Source organism: Nycticebus coucang, chromosome 10 (genome assembly GCF_027406575.1).
Source record: "Nycticebus coucang isolate mNycCou1 chromosome 10, mNycCou1.pri, whole genome shotgun sequence".
In the NCBI taxonomy this organism is placed as follows: domain Eukaryota; kingdom Metazoa; phylum Chordata; class Mammalia; order Primates; family Lorisidae; genus Nycticebus; species Nycticebus coucang.
The window spans coordinates 89,315,895-89,343,207 of NC_069789.1; the positions used below are offsets into that span (position 1 = coordinate 89,315,895).

Consider the following 27,313-nt stretch of genomic DNA (forward strand, 5'->3'; position numbering starts at 1 on the left):
AGGGGAGGAGAGAACCCTTAACAAAATAAAGCAAGAGACACTTTCCATGTTCCAGTTTATTCAGTAAATCCTTATAATTGTATAAATTAAGCCCATTCGTCTTTAGGAGATGTGAGGGAGAAGATGCTGGCAAAAGCTAGAAAACTAGCAACTCTTGGGAAGGCAAAACTAAGTCAGAGAGGGGCTGGGTGGATTGTTTTCTCTCCAGGAGTCTGGAGGTGATGAGCTCCGACTCCTCAGTGCCTCCTTGTCTTCCCCCTTGCTTCCTTTTTGGGCAAGGAAGAAGGTTGCATAGCCTGCAAACCTTCGTAGGCATCTGACAGCAGTCCCTGGAAGACAGATGTCCTGGGGCCCCGAAGGGGCAGTCTGTAGTGAATGCTCTCTGCAGGGGAGTGCACAAAGGAAGGAAGGACAGGCTGCTTAGATTCTGTTCTCAAAGCAACTCAAAATGACTGCTTCAGCCTCATGAAACAGATTCGAAATTCACACACAAATTTATTTTAATACAATCATTTTATCCCTCATGACATTTAAGGTTATACAAATCCTATCAAAGAGGCCAAAGGGAGTCCCTAGAAACCCATTTCATGTATTAGAAGTCACTGCCAATTATATCATAAAGTTAAAACATGTCTATAGTTATAGTATGAATTAGAGGGAAAAGAGGATTCAATTCTCAGAAGACTTCAGGGACATGCAGATAGTTCTGTTCTTTCAAAAACAAAAAATAAATAAACAAATATGATCTTACAAAAAGGCTACAGCAAGGAGAGAATGAGTCTTTACTTCATTCCAAATAAACCTTTATTTTGTGATATAACTCATTTTAGGATTCTTTCAGCCATCTTGACCTCTTATCATCCTGATTTTTTCTTTAAATATGATTTGGTTTACAAAAAGTTGGTTAATATTCAGTTTTTCCAAAAGTCATACCGACGGTAAAAGAGTAAATCACTGTGTGAAATTACACCCTCCCCCAGGAATCCTGGACAGGCTAGGAGCACTGAAGCCATGAATCCTCTGGAATGAGCTCCAGAGAACAAGGAGCAGCTGGTGGAGCTTGAGACATCACCAGAGCACGGATCTGGACCCAGCTCGGTCTCATCACTGTAACAGAGGGAAAGAGCAGCCCAGAGTTACAGCACTAACGGACCGAGTACCTGAACTCAGCTATTCTTGACCCTAACCCTAACAGTGTTCTTTGCGCCATATCACAGCACCATGCCAGGTGCAAGACCCAGGTCAGGAGGTTAGCATGCATACCCGTCTTTACCGAGACAAAGAACCTGGGGGTATCATAGGAGCCTGGGATCTGGCCAAAGATCCAGGAATCCAGAAGGAAGTTCTATCACTTGTAGAGATAAGTTATTTCTGTTTATTTTGTTCTCATTAAAGATTAGTAACATGTAAGGTTTAGCTGGATCCTAAAAAATGTTGTAAATCACTGTTGTCACCAACAGATAAGTTAGACAATCACTGGCAGTAATGTCCTCGGGGATGAATCAGCTCCTTGGCATTGTAGCATGTCCACGGGAACACAGCACAGGTGGGTGGAGCTGCAGCCATAAACAACAAGAGCTGCCACATGGACACGTCTCAGCGATAGGAACCAAAGGGGCTAGACCAGTATCGGCAGTTTTTCTGGGTCAGTCAAAGGCGAAGGCTGCTTGAGCTAGTGTCTAGTTCTCAGTGGGACACAACACTGGTCCGGTTTCACAAGGGGGTACATGGAGGCCAAGTGGGCACAGCACAGCCAGGATTCAAACCCAGATCTCAGTGCCCGTAGGCTAATGCTTTTCCCATGACCTCAGAGATCACACACAAGAGCAAAGGTCAGCTCAGAAGAGTCACAGCTGTAATCAACACTAGATTTACCAAGCTTCAGCTCCTAGGCAATTTTCCAACCACTCTCTCTGCAGTCCTACCTCCAAGTTGTTGTCTTAGGATGAACTCTGTGGGCAAGAATGAGGGTCATCCAGGAATATTCCAGGCTGTTCTATGCACACCACATCCAGCTGTTAACATGCTAATTGAAATACACTCCCAGGGGGCTAATAAATTGTGAAAGGCACAGTGGTACACTGTCCTCTAGGATCAGAAAATAAATATTTTTGCTGAGGGAAAAGCATGTTAATTGTGTGTGTGTGCGCACGTGTGCACGCACATGTCCAAGGCAAGTTTGAAAAAAGTCCAGGCCAAGGCAACTCAGAATGAACACAGGTATCCCTGAAACCAACTGCACATGACTATCACCTGGTATTCTTTTGGTTTCAAGGGACTAAGGCGGTGACAGACCGGAGAACAGCAGAGTGAGGACCTTTCATTGGGTGGATGCTTTTAGCTCTAGGCTCTTCGTTCTACCTTGGCTAAATGAGAGCCAAGAACTACACCAATAATTTTTGACACCAAAGAAGTGATCCACTGGGACTGCCAGCTAGAGTGGATATCTCCAAACCTCAGCTGTTACTTGAGTCTCTGGTACTCTCTTTGGCACCCCTTCAAGACATCTCTTCTATCCTCAAATTTCCTTTCTAGCTGCCTTCTCAGTTCAGTTCTGGCTGACGCTCCCTTGCAACCTCCCAGGATAGAGCTTAGACTTTCTCATCTAAAGTAAATAATTATAATTTTCCTTACTGTATATATCCAATGAATGAAAAACTTCAGCTGTCTTTAGTTAAATGGGAGCAAATGAGAAGAAAGACAAGGTCACTAAAGTGACAGATTGTGCTGCATTAAACCTTTGGATTGTACCTCCCCAAAGAGTGGCCCATCTTCACTGGCCCAGTCTGCTCTAAAGAATAAGACTGAGGTCAAGGGTGAAGTCGAGATACAGCTGCTTTCTTAGAGGTGGGACACAGGTGGGGCTGGAGTGAAGGCAAGGCTGGGAACCAACTCCAACATGGCAATTTGGAGGACTAAACTCTTAGAAATAATTTTAAGGACTAAACTCTTCATTCTACTACCCTGGGCATAGTATGTTTCACAGTACTTTACAGGTTCTCTAACAGAAAGCAAACCTGTTGAGATGTCATCCTGGGAAGATTTGAGTGGAGTCTGGGATCTGGGGTAATGGAGTCTCATCATTCCGATTAGGAAAAAGAAAGAAAATCCATTAGTTAATTGGCTAGGCAGTGGCCAAGGATATGTGTCTTTATGTGTTTTAAAACACAGGTAGTCTCTTGAATCCACCTATAAACCTGGTGATCAAGGTCACTTCGCAGCAGTGTGAGATGATGGTCCAAAGACAACTACTTCTGATGCTTCTTTTACTTAGTGGTATTTTATGGATTTTGATAAAACCTTCATTTTGAAAATTTCCACTTTCAGAACATATATAGTCAGAAATAGGAAGTATTAAGGAAAGAATTCTTTACTCTCCAGAAAAAAAGAGTTGATACCAACTCTTCCAGATCAGTAATCTACCCTTAAAAAGCAAAACTGAGAAAATATTTTGGTGAGAACACTCCAATTTTAGAGAAAATGTTCTGACCATATCCTATTTCTCCTGGTGGCTAAGGAGAGACCCTCAAACAAAAATGTATTAGCCTAAGCCATTTCTATGTTTTTCAATATTGCTTAGTTTCAAAAGGTTGAGAAATTAGTAAACTTCGAAGGGCTATCCAATGCTCCCCATTTATTTCATGGTTGTTACTTCTACAGAGATCTTTGAAGATCACTTTCTACCCAAAATATGACCAGTTCAGCCAGTTCATTTTATTCAATTGCCTTTGGAGGACTGAAAAAAAGAGAAAGAAAACCCCTTCTATTACCCATTGTGGGTTAACGAGGAGGGGGTATTTTCAAGAATGAATAGTTTCAGATCTCTCTATTCTACAATTCAACAAAATTTATCTATCCTTCTATCATCTATTCTTCCTTCCTTTTTTGCTCCCTCCCTCTCCCTTATTTTTTTCGTCCTTTCCATTCAACAAACACTATTTTCACTACCGAAATTAAAGTCACTTTTAAAAGACTCCTATTTCAGTGAACACAATTCCACTTGCCTCTATATGTAGTGAGAGAAAAATGATGAGATAGATTTTATAAACTACAAACAGAACCAGGCCCTTGCTTTATATTCACTCTAGTTAAGTATCAAACAGAAGTGGCACAACTTCCTTCACTCCAGCAAAAACAAACAAACAAAAAAAAAACAACCATACAACAGCCAATCTGATGATACTTCTGGTTGGTGCTGACATGATTTTAGGTGATCCTTGGTCTCAGTTTTAAATAAGAAAGCTATTTGTTTAAAATACAAACAACTCATGCTCTAGGATTGGGGAATTAAAGTGTGAAACTTTCAAGACAAAAAGGGGCAATCAATTTCAAAAGTCTATTTCTTAGGAGAGTGAATTTTTGCTCAGAGATCTCTGGTTTTAGACCATCAGTTTTCCATTTAAAGTCCATACAGAATAATTATTAGAACTGCTTTTATCATGACCTAAGAGCTCTTTAAAAGAGTCAATACAGGTAAATACATTAATGCTGGAGCTTGTACTGCCCAGATACCCATCTCCTCCTGGGCCAGGCACTGGGTACATGGTTTTATATATCAATATGGAACAAATGGTCCTAAGGTCATAAAATGAATCAGAACATCTACCATTGTGAAACACGAGAGTTCAAAAAGACCTGTTTATTTGCCCACATTATTGCTCTCTGTGTGAGGGAAAAAGATGTCACTATTTGATCTCATATAACATTTTTGTTCATATATAAGGCTGACTACATGCCCACATTCCCACCTTTTATTGCAAAACAAGTGAACCTACATTGATGTCTTATTTAGGGTAAGTCCATGTTTTCAGTTTTTAAATAAAGCAAAAGCTGAGTCTTTATTCCCTGTCTGATAGTTACAGAAAACACACACACACACACACACACACACACACTTTGAAAAAACCAACTAATCGGAATTCTGGGTAAATCTTATTTCTGTTATATTTGATCTTCATAAGAAAGCTGTAAATGACAGCCAGCCAAACTGATAAGGACATTTTAGTTACTAAAAAGTAAAAAAGTTACTAAAAGTGGCAGACAATGTCTTAGAGTTATTATAGGTTACGTGTAATCTCCTACATCTTGCAAATTAGATATGTCAGCTATCCAGGGAATTTGTATTTAGTTCTACCTGAGTTATCAAAGAAATCTATCTTATTTCTTATGTGGTTCTTGGGAAAGTGAAAAGGAAGACTATACTTTGTACAGTTGTTTCAATAGTCATTTGGGCAAAAAGGTGAATATTTTGTTTGGTCTAATTACCTGTTTTAACCAGAAAATGAAACCAATCAAGAAGCCCCGTTTCCTAAACATTTCACTTGCCAAGCCGCTCACTCTACTGTCCCGTGTCTTCAAATACATATAGCCAGAATTAAAGTCCTGTCCCGATGTAAATCTTTGACTTACTTGTGACGCATAAAATTCTCAAAGGATAGTTTCAGAGTATCTGGAATTTTCATTGTTCTTGGTTGTACCTGAGGAAGAAGGTTTCACTTAGAACATTGCCCATAACTGCATTCTGACTTAAATAAATAACGTACCATCTTGGTGAACTTGAGTTGTATTTGACATCAAAATTACTCCACATCCTTTTGTGATATGAACCAGGGGTTATCACCCTCCCCTAAAGTCATAGGGTCTTTATTCTTTCTGGTTATCAGTTGAAATTAGCTACCTGAGGATCAGCAAAGCTTCAAAATCTGTTTAAACGCCCTCCCCACTGCACACAGATTCTTCAGGTCTCGCTAACTAACCTTCTCACTGACAGTCCTGACTCCTGTGCTGCTGTTTGGTGGGCCTCTGCCTTGTGTGCTTAGGGCTTCCTCTAACAAAATACTCAGCAGCAGTGTCCAAATTGTGGCCTGGGCCACATGCTGATTTTGTTTTTTGCTTATCTGTGGTGCTGGGTATCGCAAAAAGTAGGTGTGGACCCTTTTTTTGCCAATCAACTTCCCTCAGGGTTTGTGTATGTGTATTTACTGTGTGGCCCAAGACAATTCTTATCCTTCCAGTGTGCGATGGAAAAGAAAAAGGTTGGACTCCCATGCTTTCTATGGTCTTTATTTGCATAATGTTGGCCTCCCACCAAAGACGGTCAGCTTCGTGAGGGCGGAGACTCTCTCTATTTTAGCATTTCCAGCTTTTAAAGATATATTTCTGATCGAATTAGTGAATGAATGAGCCCATTTTGAAAAACTCTTGAAAATTTTAAGTGTGTCCTTCATAAAGGACTAAAATCAATGTACAATTACAGTATTTTTTTTCTCGAGAAATACTTATAGTATTGTGCCTAGCCTTGAAGGTTAGTTTTCTTTTGAGAGTATACTTTTGATAGAAGCATTTTGTCATGATTTCTTTAAAAATTATCGCAGCTATGACAACAAAATGGTAATCACGACGAAGATGCGGGCGCAGGTGTCCTGCTAGTCTGCACACTGGGTGACTTGTGCCAAGTGACTCAGACTTAAATCTATGACACAACGAAGTTGAAAATTACAACACGTGGAGTATCTTTAGAGGTACCTGAAAATAGTAAAAACCTGAATAGTAAATCGGACCTACTACTATCTTTAATCAGGTTGTTTTCCTAACTCATTAACTGAGGGAGAACTGAAGGAGAGGGAAGATGGGATGATCTGGTAACAGAAGTCTCTGGGGATAACAGGCGAAGCAAGGCTTTGGTTAGAACACGAGGAGAGATGTCTAGATACCTACATGGTGGTAAGAATGGGCCAGAAATAGACTTTACCATTTGCCATAATTTTAAAATTTCATTTTTGCTTTTCTCCAGGAAAAATTCAGGCAACTCTCTACCTCCTCCTGAACAGCGTGATCCCTGTTCTAAAATCCCTAAATCCAGCTAGTACCATTGTGTGTGTGAAGTGAGCCACAGGGTCTACATTAGAACAAAGCTGCCAAAGAGGGCATTTTTGTTTCAGAGGAAAAGTGTAACACGGTGAACTCCTATTCATTCTTGAGAACCCCAAATAGTCTTTTTCTTCCAGAAAGATTTCCTTGATATTTACTCTCCCTACCCCTTCATTCCCCATCAGGTGTATTTCTATTTCTATTCATCACATTTTATATCATTGTTTACCTATTGACTCCTTAAAAGTAGGACTTACATCATATTCTTTCTTTTTTTTTTTTCCTTTGTAGTTATTACCCGTGGCCTGTGGAAAGTGATCCATAAATATTTGTTGAAATGAACTAAATTATATAATGGATTTTTGAAAGGAATTAACCTGTGTGTTAGACACCTATCGTGTGTCTAGGTTGACAGACCTTACTTTTAAGGGGCTTGAAACTATTAGTTAGCAATGCAGATAACAGAAGGATGACAAAAAGGGCTTGAAGGGGAAGGTGGGCAGTTTGGAGCAGAGATGCGATAAAGGACAAAACCAAGGCAGATATCCCTGGTAATGCACAACCACAATCAACAGGTATTTCCTCCGCACTAAACGGCTGAACTCCTGGCTCAAGGCTATAACAAAATATGAGTACTTACATGAGCCAGGTATTATTTTGATTTTCTTTTTCTGAGATTCATTCATTTTGCATTTTTATTTTTTAAATATTTTCTAGTGCTGCTCCTTTTTATTGAGATATAATTTACAGGTCATAAAATTCCATCCTCTTAGTATACATTCAGTAGTTTTTAGAATATGCAGAAAGTTGTAAAACAGTTGCCATTGCCTATTTCCAAATATTTCATTATCCAAAAAGAAACCCTGTAGCCAGTAGCAGCCATTCCTCAGTCCTCTCCCACCAGTCCTCAGCAGCCACTGTCTGTTTTCTTGTCTGCATGGATTTGCCTACTCCGGACATTTCATGGAAATGGAATCAATATAACACGTGACCTTTCATGGCTGGCTTCTTTTACTTTTCACTGTTCACCCATGTTGTAGAATATATCCATACCTCTTTCTTTGTCATGGCTAATTATTATTCCTTTGTACAGCCAGGCTATATTTTGCTTATTCATTAATCAGGTGAAAAATATTCAGGTTGTTTCCACTTTTCAGTCGTGATGAATGCTGCTGTTATGAACACTCTGGTATGCATTTGTGCATGGACTTAGGTTTTCAATTTTCTTGAGTATGAATCTAGGGATGGAATTGCTGCGTCATATGTCACAGGGTAACTTTATTAAGTTTTTGAGACACGGCCAAACCGTTTGCCAAAGAAGCTATGCTGTTTTACATTCCCATCAGCAACATCTGAGGCTTCTCGTGTCTCTCCCTCCTGGCCAGCTCTTGTAATTGTCCATTGTCTTTTTTATTATGGCCGTCATAGTGGGTGGAAAGTGTGTCGTACCGTGGTTTTGTTTTGCGTCTCCTTAATAAGTTAGGATGCTGCGTATCCTTTCGTGTGTTTACTGGAAATTTGTAAATCTTCTTTGAAGAAATATCTCCTCACATTTTTGGCTCACCTTTTAACTGGGACATCTGTCTTTTTGTTGTTTGGCTATAAGGGTTCTATATATATTCCGGATTCTAGTGCCTTGTCTAGTACAGTCCCTTACTTACGGTTTGCAAATATTAAGGCTATCTTTTCATATTCTTTTTTTTTTTGTAGAAACAGAGTCTCACTTTATGACCCTCGGTAGAGTGCCGTGGCCTCACACAGCTCACAGCAACCTCCAACTCCTGGGCTTAAGTGATTCTCTTGCCTCAGCCTCCCGAGTAGCTGGGACTACAGGCGCCCGCCACAACGCCCGGCTATTTTTTGGTTGCAGTTTGGCCGGGGCCGGGTTTGAACCCGCCACCCTCGGTATATGGGGCCGGCGCCTTACTGACTGAGCCACAGGCGCCGCCCCATCTTTTCATATTCTTGATGATATCTCTTGCAGCACTGAAGTTTAACATTTTGATGAAGACTAATTTATCTATATGCTTTTGTTGCTTGTGCTTTGGGTGTAATGTCTTGAACCCATTGCCTTAGCCAAGATTACAAAGATATTTATCTGTGCATCCTAATAAGAGTTTTGTGGTTTTAGCTCTTGCATTTAGGTCTTTTATCTATTTTGCGTTATTTTTTATAGATAGGGTAAGGGAGAAGTATAACTTTATTCTTTTGCATGTGGATATACAGCTGTCCTGGTACAATATATTGAAAATACTCCTCTTTTCTTCAAAGAACTATCTTGGCACCCTTGTCAAAAGTCAGTTGTTCATGAATGTAAGAATTTATTTCTGGGCTTTCCACTTTATTCCATCTATCTACATGTCTATCTTTATGCCAGTACCACATAGTCCCAACTGTAGCTTTGTGGTAAGTTTTGAAATCAAGAAGTACAAGAAGTACACACCCTCCAAGTTTGTTCTTCTTTTTTAAGACTATTTGGCTATTCTGGATCTTTTCTATTTTCATCTGAATTTCAAGATGTACTTGTCAATTTCAGCAAAAATGGCCTCTGGGATTTTTGAGGAGGATTGCTTTGAATCTATAGATCAATTTGGGGAGTATTGCCATTTTTTCCAATCTTAAGTGCTCCAATTCATAAACACAGGGCTCTTTTTATTTACTTTAGTCTTTAGTTTCTTCCTACATTTCTTTACAGGTTTTTGATATATAGGTTTCGTACTTTAGTTAAATTTATTTCTAAGTATTTTTTAATGTGATTGTAAATGGAATTGCTCTCTGAATTTTATTTCTGGATGATTCTTGGCTAGTATCTTGAAATAAAATAATGTTTGTGTGTTGGTCTTGTGTCCTGCAACCCAGCTATACTCATTTATTAGCTCTCATAGTCTGTGTTTTTTTCTTGTTGTTGTTGTTGTTTTGGTGAATTTCATAAGGCTTTCTTTATATAATATCATGTCATCTGCAAATAGAGATGGTTGTACTTCTTCTTTTCTAATCAGGGTGGCTTTTCTATCTTTTTCTTGTCTTATTTGCCCTGGGTAGAGCCTATAATACAATGTTGGATAGAAGAGGCAAGAGCAGACAACCTTGTCTTATTCCTCATCGTAGGAGAAGCTGTCCAGTCTTTCACCATTAAATGTCTGTGGGGTTTTCACAGATGCTCTTTATCATGTTGAAGAAGTTTTCTCCTAAATCCAGGAGTCTTTTTGTGTCTTCCCAGCATCTTCCTTCAACTCACTGCTGAGAAGGGAGGGGTGTCACAGTGACTAGAGCAGGCCTGCAGTCCCCTTCCCTGCAGGGACACCGAGGTGCTACGGCAGAGAGGGTGACAAGGGTATTTTGTGCTTATTTTCTAATTTTCTGTAGTTTTCTCCAGGGTCTGACAGCAGCAGGAAGAGTTCCTGGGCATTTTTGTGCTTTTAGAAGCTGCAGTGATTGGCAAACGACAGTGTATGGTTCCACTCCTATCCGGTCTAGAGAAGGGGCAAGGTCAGAGCAGAGGTCTTGAGAAAGAGGGCAGCTGTGATGTGCCAATTGTGCCAGCTGGCCCAGGACAGCCTGGGCCTGGTGGGCGGGAGATCAGTGCATTTCAAATGTGAACCCAAGTGATTGCAGGAATAAGACTGGGAGAAATCCCAATCTTGGTTTCCTAGACTTCAGCCAATGCTAATATTGAACGCTGTGATCCTAATTAGGCAGAAAATGAACCAGGCTGCAACATCTAGACATAGCTTTTCCAGACGCCTCAGAAACATTTCTACAAAACTGCTGCTCTCCTCCATGTCCTACTAGCCTGAAGCATTTTTGCCACAAACTCAGGGGAAGAGCCTCTTTCATATCTCCTCTTGTTTTCTTATTCCTTGCCCTTCCTCTTATGGACGTCTGCTCTGCCTTCCTCCCCAAATCAAAGGAGAATTATAGGACACCAGAGTTACAGACAGCCTTCCCAACCCCTCTGCTGAACCAAACCATTTAATTAAATTAACTCTTAACCTAAACCTGATCTCCACCCTGACCCTAATAACCATCCTAATTCTAACCCTAATCCTTAAATTAACCCGAGGCCTAACTCCAGTGGGGTACGGGATCCCCCCTGAATCAGGCCTCTTCCTCCAGCAGTTCCGACAGACTACAGATGCTGCTGCTTGTTCCCTCCACCTCCTCCCCACCCCCACGCTCCCCACCACCAGTTACAAAAATCCAGGGCAGGAGAACGCCTCCCCCCAGCTAGAAAGCACTATAGAATCTCTCTCCAGCTTTCGTTTCATTCAGTGGAGAAGGACTGTGCGCGCGCATGTTTTGTGTGGGGGCTGTTAAGTGGGGAGAAGCTCCAAACCCTCCTGAGCCTCTTGCTGTGGTGGGTGAAGTGGCTCAACTCTTTCGTCCCGGTCCACCGATCTTGGTTCACCTTTGCTTTGTAGAAAGGTTTACCAAATTGTGTCACAGCCAGCGGCAGTCCCAGGTCCTGTTAACAGTTCCTGATTTGTAGCCTTTGGCAAAGGTTTTCTGGCAGTAGGCACCATCACTGTCCCTCTCCACAGGGCTTCTGTTAGGGAAGGGTAGTGCTGTGCCCTGGGGACGCCCATGCCCATCCGCTGTTGTCCCCAGAAGTAAAAACACCTACTGTGGTGATTTCTCGACACGTGGAGCACAGCCATTTGTTTCTGAGAAGCGTGGAGTGATTCTGCTTCCTCCTGGCCTGAGGGGAAAGAGACAGAGGTGAGGAAAGGTTGGGTGCCTAGGGCAACAAAGAAGTGGGGTCCTTCCAATAAACAGAGATGGGCACTCTGGTCTGAGCCCCATTCAGGGTGGATGTTGAATTTGGGAGCAGGTTCAGAAAGGGTTTAGGTAGGAAGGAGTGAGTCACAGGCTGGGACGTGGCTTTTTGGGGTTGTTCCCCCAAATGCAGCAGAGTCTCTGCTTTGCAACCTGAGCACCCATGTCTGAGGAGCTGTATTCTCCCATAGGTGGCCCATTTTTCCCATTTGCACAAAAGCTCCACTGTATGGGCTCATTGAGGACTTCTGATGGCCTCAGAAAGAACGAAAAGACCTGTCTTCTGTGAACCTCCTTTCCTGGTCCCCTCCCAGACACTGTCCTCTTTCCCCGTGCCTTAACTCTGGCCCTGCGTCTGCTCTCACACGTCCACGGTCCAGCATCCCTGGGCCCTCTGTGCCTCCTGAGCACCGCAAATAAAGAGGACCGGAGCTGGTCCCAACCCCTCACCCTCTGAAAGGACCAGCTGTCTCACTAGGCAAAAAAATGACTGGCTCGGAGGGTGGGGACACCTGTCTGTTCACTAGGACCACTGCTTTTTTTCTGACTTCATTTTGAAAGAAGTGTGGAAGTTACACCGGGTCTCAAGGTTCTCTTTTGCATCTCTGGTAAAAGGTTTGGTTAAGGAGGACATGGGAATTGGAGGTTAAAATCATATTTTGGGATTGTCTCTTACCCTTCCGCATTCACACTGATGGCAAAGTCTTGAGGTATTTTCATGTGAAGTGTGGGGAAAAGAAGGCCAACAAGGACAAGTGGACAATGACCATGAGCTGAAGCCTTCTCCTCCTTCTGGTTGATCTGGACACCTGTGTCCTGACCCATTCCTACCTCCCCAGGGGGTGTGGGAACAGAAGGAGGAGGGATATAGCTCTGCAGTGTGGGGAGCACCTGGGATGTAATTTTAAGGTGACCTTTGCAAGATTGGTCTCAAAGTAGCTTCCTCCTCTGAGACACATATGGGACTTGGTCTTGAGGATGGAAAACTATAGACAAAGTTGGATTCTTTTGACAAATGGTTAAAGTACACTTCATTTTTATAGGGCATTTAAAAGAATCAACTCAGTATTACCATGTTGTGGGATAGTATGTCAAAGTCTGAGTGTGAATGACGGGATACGTCCATTCAACAACAAGCATCTCTTGTGAGGCAACGTTTTGGGCCCTTAAGGAAAGTTTAAAGACACAGTTTCTGGCCCTAAGAAAGACAAGAGAAGAACGCACAGTCATTCATTTGCCGTCCATTAGGTTCTGAGGACACTGAGATAAGTAGGACATAGCATCTGACCTCCAGCTGCTCCCTGTCCAGCAGACTGTGTATCAGGAAGCAGGATGGTGTTGTGGGTGCTATGATGGAAATACAGGGAGGCCACAGGGAAAGTGACACTGTTCATTGAACTCATGGGGAGGTGGAGCAGGGAGGGAAGGGTTAAAAGAACAGGCAATGCTTTGGTAGGTGTTTTGGGGGTGAACAGAGAGAGGATAGGGCGTTCTAAGCCCAGGAAACAATGTGTGACAAATGGAAAAATAACCTGGCAAATCAGCTTCAAGCCAGACCATTTGTGGAAGGATGGGGATGGTCGTGAGGAGACTAGAGAGGAAACCTCTGCAGGTGTGGATTCTTCTGCCTGAGGCTGATTCAACTTTCTACCCTGTCTTCCCTGATACCCTGGGGGTGGTAACCCCTGCAGGTCATGTTCCTCCATCTAGCCCCCACATCTCTGAGGTCTGAAACTAAGATACTTCTCTGAAACTGTTATTCAAGGTCAGACGCACTAAATATTACAGAGGAAGCAATGTTATCTTTTGGCCTTCAGAAGAGAGAGAAGGACTGCTTTCCATTGGAGGGATCAGGAAAGGCTTTCTAGAAGTGAAATCTGCCCTTAGTCCGAAGGGATTGGGAAGGCCTGGATAGGAGAGGTGTCTGTGGGAGAATCAGGTTTGTTTTTAGTAGAGTCACAAGCAGGTTCTTGTCTTCCCTGCAATTAACTCCTTCCCCTTTCCCAGACTTCTGGTTCTGCAAAAGAATACTATTAGACTGTACAGGGATTAGAATCTCAGAGTGCTTTGCACACCAAGCAACAAGTACATCTGTGAGATCTCTGAGGAGCACAGCAGGATCTTGCTAGGTTAATGACAACTGTGAACATAATTATAGAGTACCATAATCATGACTGTCATCCCTTGGAACCCAAAGAATGAAATGTTTTATATATGTTCCTACCTAGGCTCGTTAACCCCGCAGACTCCTCATCCTGTAAGCACAGCATAGATGTTACCTTTCTCAGAAAACCTCTCTCCTGTCTCTCCCACCATTCCCCCTCTCCCACCCCAACCTAACTTGGTCCTGCCTCTCTGATAGTTTCATAGACTGGCACAGCTTTCTTTGCATTTTGTATTCCCCTATGTGTCCTCCCCTTCTCCTCCTTTTTTTTTTTTTTAATGTGATTGTTTCCTCCACCAAGCTGAATGTTATTTAAGAGCAAGACCATCTCTAAAACATCTTTGAATTCCTAGAACTAATCATAGTATCTAGTGCAGAGCAAATACTCAACCAATGTTGGTTGAATGTATGAGTCATCGTAAGCATTTTATCAGATGTAAATATAGACAGAATCAACACATGTATACCTACAACACAACATGCATGTGTGCACGGAGAGCACTGTTATCACACTGCCTTCGGGGAAACGTCAGAGGCCATCAGTGCTGGATACAACCAAGTCAGTCTCCATAGTGCGCTGAGCGACAGCACTGGCTGGGAGCTCGAGGAGCTCTGCTTCCAGACCTGGCTCTACTAGCAGCTCGAGGGACTTTGGTCAATCATGCAAAGTCTCTGGGCCTCCCTTCCCCTACTGATGATGGTCTTTGTGGTCAAAAGGACAAAGGCAGACACGCTAATGCTGCCTGTGCTTCCTGTGTGGAGGTGAAACCCCCTCACTGCCCCGTGGCTGTGCTCCTCCTCAGACTCACTGTCGGCTGACCCTGGCCTGCAAAGACAGCTACTCCACTCCTCCGTATTTGGAGAGAAGGTGAGGATGCCGGGGAGGCACAGAAGGCAGCTGTGATCAGCTCATAGTGGATGCAAACAATTTGGGACTCTACGTTCTGCAGGCCTCACTTCCTCCTCTGTCTTGCTTTCTTTCCCAGCCCCCACACCTAGGCCTTATCCTTCTGCCGCTTTCTCTTCTCTCTCTTGCTTTCCTTAAGGCCAGGTCAGTGGCAGCAGCAGGAATGGAGAGTGAATGGTCCGGGTTCACAGCACAAGCCCCCGGTTATACCACGTTTAGATCCAGAGGCTCTGAAATGTTAACGGGACTCTCATTTTCCAAGCAGCTGTCCTCTGGACAGCAGATGGCAGTTGTGACAGGAAAGTGACAGCAACCTATTTGTAGCCTGGCCAAAGCATGATGAAGATTTCAGCCAGTCCCTGGGAGCCAAAGCCTGCTCTTCATATTTTACGGCTGAGGTTTCTAAGAGCTGGCTCACGGCCTAGGTCCTTGACCTTCCCGAATGCTTAGTAGAGAAACATATTTCTTTCTCTCCCTTTCCCTGCATGTTTCTCTCTCTCTCTTTCACACACACACACACCTGTTCACATAAAAACTGAAAATGTAAGCACCAGATGGTGACTTAAAAATGAAGCCCCATAAGCATGGCATGAGGAGCACTGACAGATGAGCTTTCTTGCCCCTTGGCACCTGTTCCTTTTCTCCCTTCTATTTTTTGCCTAACTGAGAGAGACTTCATAGGCCACCTGGCTCGACTCTTTCAATTTATCTAGTGAGGAAACTGTAGCCTAGAAAGATGAAGAGATTTGTCCAATATCACATCTATTTAGTTTCAGTCAGCTAGAAAGCTTAGCTACAGACAGAAGAGTCAAAAACAGACGATCTTTTGCCAGGGGAAGACGGACCGAGGATTCACATAAAAGCATAATTATTTCCGTACCACGTAGAGTCCCCAAAGTAGTGGTCAGAGAATGATTTTCAATATTCAAAAAAAAAAAAATCCCTAATGATAATTACTCATTTTATTTCTATCTGAAAATACCAGCCATTTGAATGAAAAAATAAATTTGAATACAGTTTTAAAAACTCTCTTACTGTTCACTAAGAAAAATTTTAAACACACTTGATATAACAGGCAGCCAGGTACCTACCATCCAGACTTATTAGATTTTATTTTTATTACCATTACTATTTCGGTCAATGGCATTCATTATTATTTCTCCTTAAAACTTGTATTTGTAGTTATATGTGTTTGAGCAATATAAACAATATAAATTAAAAAAAAAAAGACTTAGGAGTATGTGAAATCGTTTCCTTGGGGGTCAGGAACTCCCAAAATTTAGAGTTAGTGGGAGAGAACTAATCTAAAGCGTTCTTAGTGATGAGAAGACAGGTCGTCACCATCCTTTGTGCCTTCTCACCCGAGCTTCTGCCACTGCACCAGCTTTTAGCCAGGGCTTTTTGCCACGTGTCTTCTAAAAGCAAAGTAAGTGTTCTCCTCTTTACTCTGACTCATTAGACTGGAAAAACAAACCCAGATCAAAGTGAGTGGAGGGGTGTGGGGATGGGATGGAGAGGGTGGGCGGCATTTGTGATCACTGGTGACTCAGGAGCTCTAGCTAATTGACTCTCAACCCCAGCAAGTGGCAAAGGCGGTTCAGGATCTCCACTCGCAGTTCCTCCCGTCACCCATGTAGATTTGCTTTTGCTTTGTGGTGGAGCACGAAGCAGGTCACCTCTTGGCCCAGTCATCCAACTACGATGATGCACCTTCCTATTTCTCAGCCTCTTGAGGAGTCATGAGTCAATGCCTGGAAATGGCAGGTGAGAGCGGTGACTAAGGAGGAGGCTGCTCTGCAGTAAATGTTTAAATGAGGCAATGTTTAGCTTCGTCTGTCTTCATGTACCGTTTTTCTTCTCTGTTGGCTCTGCCTCTCCTTTGCTTCCCTTTTGTGGTTCTTGTCCCCCCACCTTTGTGTGTGTGTCTCTGGCTGTCTCCTCCCTACTATTGTGTCTGGGAGCCTGCTTCCTGTTTGCACACCTGCTTTCCCTGCAGGGCTGCTCCTGGGCAGGGGAGCGGTGGATTCAAAGTTCTGCTCTTTGACCTCTGACGGTAAGAAAGCCAGGTGGCCGGACCTTTGCGCTGTGCACAGGGTCCAGGATCTGGCCCAGGACGCTGATGAGGATGAAGGAAGAGATAGACAGTGCCGCAGTCCATTCCACTCCGGCGAGACACAACATAGTCTCTTTCCAGAAAGGAGAAGCTGCTGAATGAGCCTCCAAGTGTACCTGTGCAGGCCTTCCTGCTCACCGCAGACTCTGGGGCCTACATTCAGATTTGAATAGGCCTGTGTGACAGGCAAGGATCTGATTTGAGGTACCTGCCTGGTGCTGCGACAGAACAAGGATCCCAGGTCCCCTACTTGCCTTTCCAATCTGCAAGGGTGACTTTCTCTCACCCCAAGGATGAGTGTGAGGCACCTTGTGTTGTCCTAGGAGGAGCAGCGAGTCAGTGACCTTTCTTGTCTACCCAGATGGCCTCCCGGGCAGCCTACTGGCCCCGTGGCTGGCTGTTGCTCTTTCCTGCCATCTAGTGGCCATATCTGGAGATTGCAGCCACGAAAAGCCCGGCTGGAGAGGTTGGCCTCCCAGGCTCCCAGGTCGTTATTAGTACTTTCCTTCCCCATTCTTCCCTGCAGCCAAGCTGGTGCCTGGTGTCTTAGTACACAGGCTGCCACAGTGCAGAGACCCAGAGCAAACTGGGGACCAGGAGGCACTGGACAGCAGGTAGGAAACCGTCTAAATAGGGATTTCAAAGAGACTCCAGTGACTACAAGCCTTCTTGGGGGTTGCAAGGTAAATCCTGCCTCCCTATTTGAACCTCCACCCCAAGTGGTCAGAGTGTTAGGGGGACTAAGAGGTGACTCTCAAGTACAGCTCAGATGCTGACTCTCCGGTGCTGAAAACCTGGATGTCTCCTCCCTGCTCTTGGCTTTTGGGGTCCCCGTGCTCTAGCTGGGCTCACCTCTCCTTGCTTTGCTCCCACCTATGCCTGTGATTCTCTGAAGTTCTTCAAGCACGTCCTGCACGCTCCGTCTCCACCTCTTTGCTGACACTCTTCCCTTCACCTAAGAGGCTTTTCAGTTCTCCTGCCCCTGGCTCTTCCCTCTGCTTGTGAAAATATTATCTTCAGATCCAGATGCCACTTCCTCTTGAATGCAGATGCCACTTCCTCTTGAATGACTCCCTGGGCCTCTGCTTGCCCATCCCCACCCTGAGGTGACCTTTCCTCCCACCTCCTGCAAACGCTTTGCCCTCTCTCTGAGGTTCATGGGGCTGTTGCGTCTCTGTCCCATCTGTCCACTCTCTGTGTAGGTTGTAGCTGACTTACTCATCTCTGTATCTGTGTTAAAGCAAATGAAAAGGGCTCGGTACAAACATTTATCAACAGGCACAGGGGCTCCGATCATTGCAGTTCACATGTACTGAGCTCTCACTCTGCGCAGGGCACCATGCCAAATGCTTTAGGAACAATACTCCAGGCACTGCCTGCGCCAGCTCTGCCAGCAGCATGCAGTTTTTCAGGGGAAGAAATGGCTTAGACCAACAGTGCTCGCTCTTGCCCTCTCTCCACCTCAGGTGATTACACAAGCACCATTAGTTCTCCAGGAGGTGCTGGGCTGCACGATGCCACTGAGTGTCACCTGGAAGCCAGTCGTGGGTGATCTCTGGGAGGAGGAGGGGCAATGAGGAGTTTTTAATGTACAAGAAATAATCCACTGGGGAAGGAAGGGGTTGGAGACTCCAGAAACAAGGACTGGTTCCAAACACAGGCTGGTCTTGGGGCAGATAACTCTAGATTTAATTTTTCTTCCCCTTTTTCATGATTCTAACCTTATGTCTTTAGTCTCAGTTCTGGTGGACTAGGGCCGTAGGGCACTGAGACAGGGTGATGGGGGTGGCACTCATTCATTTCACTCGACAAGTATTTCTTGAATGCTAATGATATACCAGGCCTAGGGTTGGGCTCAGCAGATAAAAATTATATTCCTATTCTACAAGGTATGTCATCCTAGAACTGCTGCTGGTTTTATTTAAATTTAAAAATTTGAGTACCTTAGATAATACATCTGGAACTTGAAACAAAATTGGCAAATTCCCATCCTTCTTGGATAAAGTTGGAAAACTGGCAGAGGATTGAGGAGATCTAAACAATCAGAACAAGAGAGAGTTAGAACCACAGTCCCCAGTTTGAGGGGGAGGCCACTAGCCATTTCTGAAGAACACAAAGATGCCTCCCAGGGGAGTGGCCTCCCACTTCAATTCTGGAAGGCTCAGGCCTTAAGCAGCTCCCAGAAGATGGCTTTGCTCTCCTGTGTCACTTGGGCCCCTCCTTTTGTTTTGCACTAACCAGTGCCATTTTTTAGATTATAAGACAGTATACAAGTAAGGCAGGAAACAGATTGTTCTTTTTTTTGAGACAGAGTCTCACTTTGTTCCCCTTGGTAGAGTGCTGTGACGTCACAGCTCACAGCAACCTCCAGCTCTTGGGCTTAGGCGGTTCTCTTGCCTAAGTCTCCTGAGTAGTGGGGACTACAGGTGCCCTCCAAAATGTCCAGCTATTTTTTTGTTGCAGTTTGGCCTAGGCCGGGTTTGAACCTGCCACCCTTGATATATGGCGCCAGTGCTCTACTCATTGAGCCACAGGCGCCACCTGGAAACAGACTGTTCATTAAAGCAGATGTGTGACATGTGAAATGCTCTCCAGGTCTCTTCAAAAAGGTAGGCATTGAAGTTTTTAACATTTGATCAGTGCCCATGATTTCATGCCAGGCCTGCCTTCTTGGACTGTGTGTCCCTGCCCACTGAACCAATCCACTCGTTTCCTCCCACAGAACATCTTCTTCACCCTCCCACCACTCTTTCCCTCTTGAATGTTCTTTCTTTACAGTTGGCAGGTGAAGCAGTGATGCTTCACCAGCAACACCACTTGTCTTCACAGAGGGCTCTTCCTGCAGCCTGCCTCACTTGCTATTGCAGTTCATTTCATTACTGTGTAAGGGGCCAAGGCCTGCAGGGGCCTGGCAATCACACCATCTGTGTGTACAGCACAGCCTGGAAATCACACCATCTGTGTGCACAGCACAGCCTGGGAATCACACCATCTGTGTACAGCACAGCCTGGGAATCACACCATCTGTGTGTATAGCACAGCCTGGGAATCATACTGCCTGGGTGCATAGCACAGCCTGGGAATCACACTATCTATGTGTACAACACAGCATAGGAATCACAATATCTGTGCGCACAGCACAGCCTGGGAATCACACCATCTATGTACAACACAGTCTGGGAATCACACCATCTGTGTGCACACCACAGCCTGGAAATCACACCATTTGTGTGCACAGCATAGCCTGGGAATCATACCATGTATGTACAGCACAGCCTGGGATTCACACCATCTGTGGGCAGAGCACAGCTTGAAAATCATTACTGTCTATGCACAGCACAGCCTGGAAATCATACCATCTGTGTGCACAGCACAGCTTGGGAATCACACTGTCTGTGTACAGCACAACCTGGAAATCACACCGTCTGTGTGCCCAGCACAGCCTGGGAATCACACCATCTATGTACAGCATAGCCTGGAAATAACACCATCTGTGTACAGCACAGCCTGGGAATCATACCATGTGTGTGCACAGCACAGCACCATCTGTGTACAGCACAGCCTGGGAATCACACCGTCTGTGTATACAGCACTGTGCACACACCCCTGGCTTCCAAGATATGGGAACTCAGAAGGCTGATAGTTTTGCCAAGAACACCCCTCCTCTCTAATGATTTAGTTGTCCGTAGTTCATTTGAAACAATGGCATGTGAAAGGAGCCTGGTGTTCAGGAGGCCTTTATTGTTTCTTTTCTCCTCACTACTTTCCTGGGTCCTGTGAGACCAGGGGAGGTGGGTCTGACTGAGCTCCCTCTGGGACTTTGTCTTTGCTATGAAAACCAGCTGCCTTGGACTTGTCACCCAAATGCTGACTAGGAGAGACCTGGAGGCTGGTTTAGAGCAAGTTCAGCAGAGAACAATCTTAAAATATAACTAGGACCTGTGCATGACCTGAAGGGCTCTGAAGACTGATGATGACTATGGCTTCAGCATTGTCAGGCCAACCTGGAGAGTCCCCAAAGGAAGTGGGTCAGTATAGGAATGTCCCAGCCAGGCCACTCCTCCAACCCCACCCCTGAAAGTGGTATACAGAGCTCACAGTGACACTCAGAGCACGTGTCACTGAATGTTCCTTTATTTTTCTCAAGACTGTTCTGCATTAGAACTGCTTGCTCAAGGCTATGTAATAATTAAAGCATATTGAGAACTTTCCCACAAAGTTTCAGAAAAAGGGTTTTGCTATAAATAAACCATCTTGGGACCCAGTGTTTTGGCCAGATGGGTTCTTAATCCTTAAGAATGGTTGCAATTTAGGCAAACCATTCTTTTAAAATACTTGCATTCCTGTCTTGTCTTCCTGAGAGCTCAAGGCACCTTACAGGTACAATCTTGTTACCTCAGAATTCTTGTGAAGGTAGAGAAGCTCCATTTCCCTAAACAAGGCCTGAGGCCCAAGACTGCTGCCCAAAGCCTCCCAGAATAGAGAAGACCAGAGCTTCACTGCCCACCTGTGGTAATTTCTCCCTGCAGCCAGCTTCATTTTGGCTGGCTAGAGGGAAAACTAGTTCCTCTCTTTCCAGCTGGCTATTGCCAGATCATCTGCTCTGACACTCCAGGCTCTGCCTTGGATGGGAAGAGGTGCTGTGGATGCCCAGTTGTGCTCTGAGTCTGCCCTGCTACCTGCTCCTCACCTTGTGCCATAGGCTTTAAAACTAGGGGACAAGGGAGCTGGGACAAGAGAACCATGAACAAGGATGATTTGCTCCTGTCTGCAAGACAAGGTCTGATGGTCATAGAGGTAGTGTGAAATGGTGAGATGCTATTCTAGTAGATGACAGACATAAGTAATTTCACATAAAAAATCCAGGTGTCTAGTATTGTTAGACAACCCAGCAAATTTGGCCTCTGGACTCACATAGCTGCAGGCCACACTTGCTAGAGTAGAGGACAGGCTGTCCCCTTTGGTCAGGGGTAATCTCCTGTCCACTGCAGCCCCCATCTGGCCTGCTCTACTCACTGATGCCCATCTGACTGTCATGGTCTGTGCATTTGTGCACCACCCCGAACTGAAAGACACTAGACTGTCTTTACTCCTGGTGGTCCTTGAAGTGTGAACGACTCTTCATGAGAACTATACCACTTAATGTTGTATTTCTTTTTTCTTTATTATTTTTTTTTTTTGCAGTTTTGGCCGGGGCCAGGTTTGAACCCGCCCCCTGGTATATGGGGCCGGTGCCCTACTCCTTGAGCCCTAGGCGCCGCCCTAGTGTTGTATTTCTTAAACAAGCCTTTCGGTTTATTGAACCTCTGATTACCTGCATTAAAACTATTCAATGTTATGTATACATAATAAAACTGAACAATACACACTTGAAAGCATCGTGTGTTTCGGTCTGAAAATAGGGAAATACTGTCTAAGTGCTTACTGAGGATGTGGTTTGTTAAAAGGAGGAGTAGACAAAGCAAAAGTGTGCCTTTCTGAAGTAGGGATGTAGCGAGAGTGAGGAGCTATCCCTCATCAAGAGTCACTCATCCTGGACAGGAGGAGCGTTCACGGTGGTTACCAACATTACCAACAGGAGGAAGATCTCTGGAGAGTCTCACCTTCCTAGTGAGCTGCCTGACATGCCCAGGAGCCAACCCTTTTTCATCTGGATGAGCCTATGGACTTGACTCTGGCCTCCAATGTCTCCAATTCAGCCCCCCATAACCTCACACCTATGCTTCCTTACATTCTTTTTTCCCAGAGTGGGATTTATCACCACACCTACGAACCATTTCACCAGGAACTTGAGGGAACCCAACCAGTGGCAGCTGAAATGCTCCCTCTATATTTAATTCCTCCAGATTTGAAAGACAGAACTGTGTGTCCTACAGTGGTTTGTTTGGAAGGCGTGAGACTGACGAGGTGGGAAGAGAGTGCCTCAGAGTTAAAGACAGCTGCTACTCTATAAAGATGGGAAGCTCTAGTTCTAGACTTCTGATGGTTAACATTTGAAAGTTTCCAACTAAAGCAGGGGAGAAAAGTTGGGTGAAGAAGAGGATAGAAGTGTTTTTAGAGGCAGTGTCTAGGGGCAAAATTCTCTGATATGTTGACTGGTGGAAAGGGAGGTTATTTGGGACCTCATGTCCTCTAGCCAGACCTGTTTCTCACCTTTATCTGAGAAACCCAGGACCTTTCTGTTTTGTGGTTTTGTGAGTGCTTGACTTGGGTTTCTCAACTGAGAGGATGTGCACCTCTGATAATTGCCCCCCCCCCAATGCCTTAAGAAGAGGCGTCTTTTCTAAGACCGTTCTTTACCCTCAGTGGCTCAGTGGTTACCTTTCGGAGGGGCTGAACATTACCTTTTGGGGAGGCTCAGCACTAGTGGCTTGTTTACGAGGCTGGCCTCACTAAGCCAAGGAACCTTGTCAAATTTTGGAACAGAAGGCTGGAGAGAAATGGAAAAAAGATCATTTTGCAGAGTTTATCACACTTGACCACTGCTATCATTACAATGACCAAAGCTAGCTGAAGTCAAAGAGCAGTCAACACTTTATTAAACATTTTCCTATTTTATATTTGATTCTTAAAACTATCCCACAAAGTAACCAAGAGCAGGCTCCTTTTCACAGATGAAGAAATCAAAGCTCAGACAGCATGATTTGCCCTGAATCATACAGCCAATAAAGGGGTTAATGTTTTCTTTCATTTCCACTATATCCTGTGTTTCACTTTGCTGCTTTATTACTTCCATCTGTTTATATATCCTCTAATATTTCCATGGACTCAGCTGAGTGTTAGCAATCTGCTGTCCCAAGCCTCTGGCTATGCTTTTAGACGCAGGGCCTTCCACTCTCAAAGAAAGAGCCAACCTTTGAAGCTATAGACAACAGCCTACCTCTTTCTGTTCGTGCACTTTCCAGATGCCTGGCTTTAGACAAATTTCAACTTCTTTGAGCTTCCATTTTGCCCACTATGAAAAGGGAGTTGATATTATCATGTATAGGTCAATGCACAGCAGAGTTGCCTGAGAACAGGGATTTTTATCCGTTTACTGCTGTATCATGAGCACCAAAACCAGGGCTGATGATACCTGCAGGTGCCTGTCTAATGAACGGGAGGCACGGGAAGTCTCTAGAAGAGGGCCTGGCTGTTTTTAAGTCTCTTCTACTAGCTCAGCCTCTTTCCCTGTCCTCTCTTGCCTTACCCAGCTATTTGCCTGGCAATTCCTGGTCTTTCTGCTGCGGACTTGCTCTCCTAGGCGCTGAGCCTGCCGGTCTCCGGGAAGAGGAGCGCGCAGGGCCTCCGAGAGGCCAGGAGGGGGCAGCAGCGACCTCGCGAGGCCTCGGGCGGCGGCAGGTTGTGGCGGACCCGGAAGTGCCCAGCCGCCGTCGCAACCCCCGGCGCCCCGGATGGGGAAGGAGGCCGGCGGCTGCCCTTCCCTGGCCGCGCACCCCTCATAGCTCACCGGCAGGTGGGTTCGGTGTGGCCGTCAGTGTTTCCGGGCCGCTTCCTCCTCCGCGGTTCCCCGCAGGCCCAAGGCTGGGGGAGCGGCGGGCGGTGGCGGGGAGGGGAGAATCCGGCGGTGAGAGGCGCCCCTGTGGTCACCCTGCCCTGCCCTTCCTACCCCCGCCCACCTACCCTTCCCACCCCTGGCCAGCCCTGTGTCCGAACTTGCGGGCGACCGTTGTCCTTTTTGGAGCTACAGACCCTCTAGTCTCTGCAACTGCCCTTGAGATCCCCGGGCTGGGGTCCCTGCCCCGGGGAAGGGGAGTCCCAGGGTGTGTGGCTTGCAAAGCAGGACCTGTTGTGGCCTCCGAGGCAGAAACAAGATCGGGCAATAGGATTTTTTTTTTCTCTCTCAGATTTGCTCTATGGCCTAATGGGCATTTCTTTTTTTTGTTTTTATTGTTGGGGATTCATTGAGGGTACAATAAGCCAGTTACACTGATTGCAATTGTTAGGTAAAGTCCCTCTTGCAATCATGTCTTGCCCCCATAAAGTGTTTTTCTTATTCTTAGTTTCCCATTGTGAAAAAGGGACGCTTGACTTTTAAGTAGAATGACAGCTCTTTGAAGGATATTAAGCTCAGTTACAATGACTCTCTTTAAAGGCTTAGTTAACAGATGAAAGATCTTTACTTTCTTTTTTTTTTTTTTTTTTATTAATAACTAAGGTCTTTACCTTCTTTGGGTCCTTGCTTCTGGTTAAATAAACCGTAGAGCTCATGCCCTTCGGTGTTGGTCACTGATGTCTTTAGATAGGTAACTTAAAAAAATTACATACGTTTGAATACCCAAAGAAAGCTATGGGTTCTAGTCCTATAACTTTTCGTCAGCCACAGGCATGGAGGGCTACTACATGATTCCCTGAGTAAAGATGAGGCATAGGTTTTAGGGTCAGAATTTGGTTTGAATCCTAGCACCACTCTGTTACCTTAGGCCACAGCAACTAAACAATTTGAATCTCAGCCTTTTTTTTTTTTCTAACTAAAATGGGAGGTTCTAAAGATTAAGAAGATAAATAAGGCACTTAACATATAGTAGGCACTCAATAAGAGATAGCTAACAGATGTCAATTATTATTTAAGGGATTATAATTAAAAAATCTGAAATGCAGTTTTAATGTCCCAAATTATAAGATGGTCACCACATACATTTTGCTCAGACTTTTACTAAAGTGGGTTGATTTGATTTTAACTCAGTCCTGGGACCTTTCACAGCTTCCGTGGGTTCATAGTCTCTCTTTTTCTAGGAACTTAGCTGTGTTGTCCTGCCGCAGACAACAAACTCATCTATTGCAGGCCTAGCCTCGGTTGCTGCCTTTGAAAACAAGGAAAGGCCAGTAGAGTATCAAACACAGCATGGGATTTCCAGAGAGGTCTTATTTCAAAACATGATGAAGAACGAGAACCACATGGACCTCTGTGAAGGAGATTCGACTGACCTAAGCTTGAGGGAAGGGATGATGTGTGCCCAACCTGTAACTAACACCAAGGAAGCTAAATGGCAGAAGGTCTTGTATGAGCGACAGCCTTTCCCTGATAACTATGTGGACCAGCGGTTCCTGGAAGAACTCCGGAAGAACATCTATGCTCGGAAATATCAATATTGGGCTGTAGTATTTGAGTCTAGCGTGGTAATACAGCAGCTGTGCAGTGTCTGTGTTTTTGTGGTTATCTGGTGGTATATGGATGAAGGTCTTCTAGCCCCCCACTGGCTTTTTGGGACTGGCTTGGCTTCCTCACTGATTGGGTATGTTTTGTTTGATCTCATTGATGGAGGTGAAGGACGGAAGAAGAGCGGACGGACCCGGTGGGCTGACCTGAAGAGTGCCCTAGTCTTTATTACTTTCACATATGGCTTTTCCCCAGTGCTGAAGACCTTGACAGAGTCCGTCAGCACTGACACCATCTATGCCATGTCAGTCTTCATGCTGTTAGGCCACCTCATCTTCTTTGACTATGGTGCCAATGCTGCCATTGTATCCAGCGCGCTGTCCTTGAACATGGCCATCTTTGCTTCTGTTTGCCTGGCCTCACGCCTTCCCCGGTCCCTGCATGCCTTCATCATGGTGACATTTGCCATCCAGATTTTTGCCCTGTGGCCCATGTTACAGAAGAAACTGAAGGCATGTACTCCCCGCAGCTATGTGGGGGTCACTCTCCTTTTTGCATTTTCAGCCTTGGGAGGCTTGTTGTCCATTAGTTTTGTGGGAGCCATACTCTTTGCCCTTCTGCTGATTTCCATCTCATGTCTCTGTCCTTTCTACCTCATTCGCCTGCAGCTTTTTAAAGAAAACATTCATGGACCTTGGGATGAAGCTGAAATCAAAGAAGACTTGTCCAGGTTCCTCAGCTAAGTTAGGGACCACCGTTACATTATTAAGGCAAACTGATAGGCTAGCCTCCTAAGTAGTAGAAAATATGAAGATAGAGTTACATCTGGAAGCAGCATGCTTATGTTGGTGAGAGAACAGAGATCAAAAGAAAAACTCAACCAAATGCTTGGGTGGTGAAGGTGCTTATCCTTTATTATTTTGTGGATGAAAAAGCTTTCTGAGGCCCTCTTGAATTATTGCCTCTCATTTATTATTTGCAGTGACAAATGAAGTAATGTGGTCTCTATTAAAAAATAACAACACATCTATCAAGTTGTCTCATGATTTTTCTGCAAGCTGGAAATGGACAGAAGGTCATGAGGAGTGAAGAGAGAATAGAAGAGTGTGTGTGTGTGTGTGTACAGTAACTTCTCTCTACCCTTTTCAGTGTACTAATGCAGCTCTTTTTTTACCTTGAGCTCAAATACTAGAACACAGGATGCTGTGTCCAGTTTTATTGCGTAAGATCACAGAATCTCGGTCACTTAACCTTGACGCAGTTTCTACTTAGTTCTTAGTGAAGCGTGTTCATGGCTAACCACAAGGAAGAGTGTGTGATGTGTCTTAACATGCAAGCAGAAGGCTAAAGGAATTCCAAGAGACCGGGGATAAAGTTCCACTA

The 27,313-nt window shown here is 44.7% G+C and overlaps 2 protein-coding genes across 3 annotated transcripts; one reads left to right on the top strand and one right to left on the bottom strand.

Moving 5' to 3' along the window:
• Positions 1–38: 38 nt before the first annotated feature.
• On the bottom strand, positions 39–24,298 carry C10H1orf105 (chromosome 10 C1orf105 homolog; the record flags this gene model as incomplete). The annotated part of the gene is made up of 7 exons (XM_053606082.1): positions 39–382; positions 3,018–3,085; positions 5,410–5,477; positions 11,495–11,569; positions 18,774–18,864; positions 23,175–23,260; positions 24,020–24,298. Coding segments are annotated over 7 exons (813 nt in total), but the record flags the coding sequence as incomplete, so codon positions are not given.
• On the top strand, positions 24,158–26,958 carry PIGC (phosphatidylinositol glycan anchor biosynthesis class C). 2 transcript variants are annotated; one of them, XM_053607812.1, is made up of 2 exons: positions 24,158–24,286; positions 25,567–26,958. In XM_053607812.1, exon 2 carries the CDS (start codon positions 25,708–25,710, stop codon positions 26,671–26,673), a length of 966 nt encoding a protein of 321 aa, XP_053463787.1. In that variant the 5' UTR covers positions 24,158–24,286; positions 25,567–25,707; the 3' UTR covers positions 26,674–26,958. The 2 variants fall into 2 exon arrangements, with proteins under 2 accessions (XP_053463787.1, XP_053463788.1); XM_053607813.1 differs by having other exon boundaries at positions 24,268–24,397.
• The last annotated feature ends 355 nt before the right edge of the window (positions 26,959–27,313 follow it).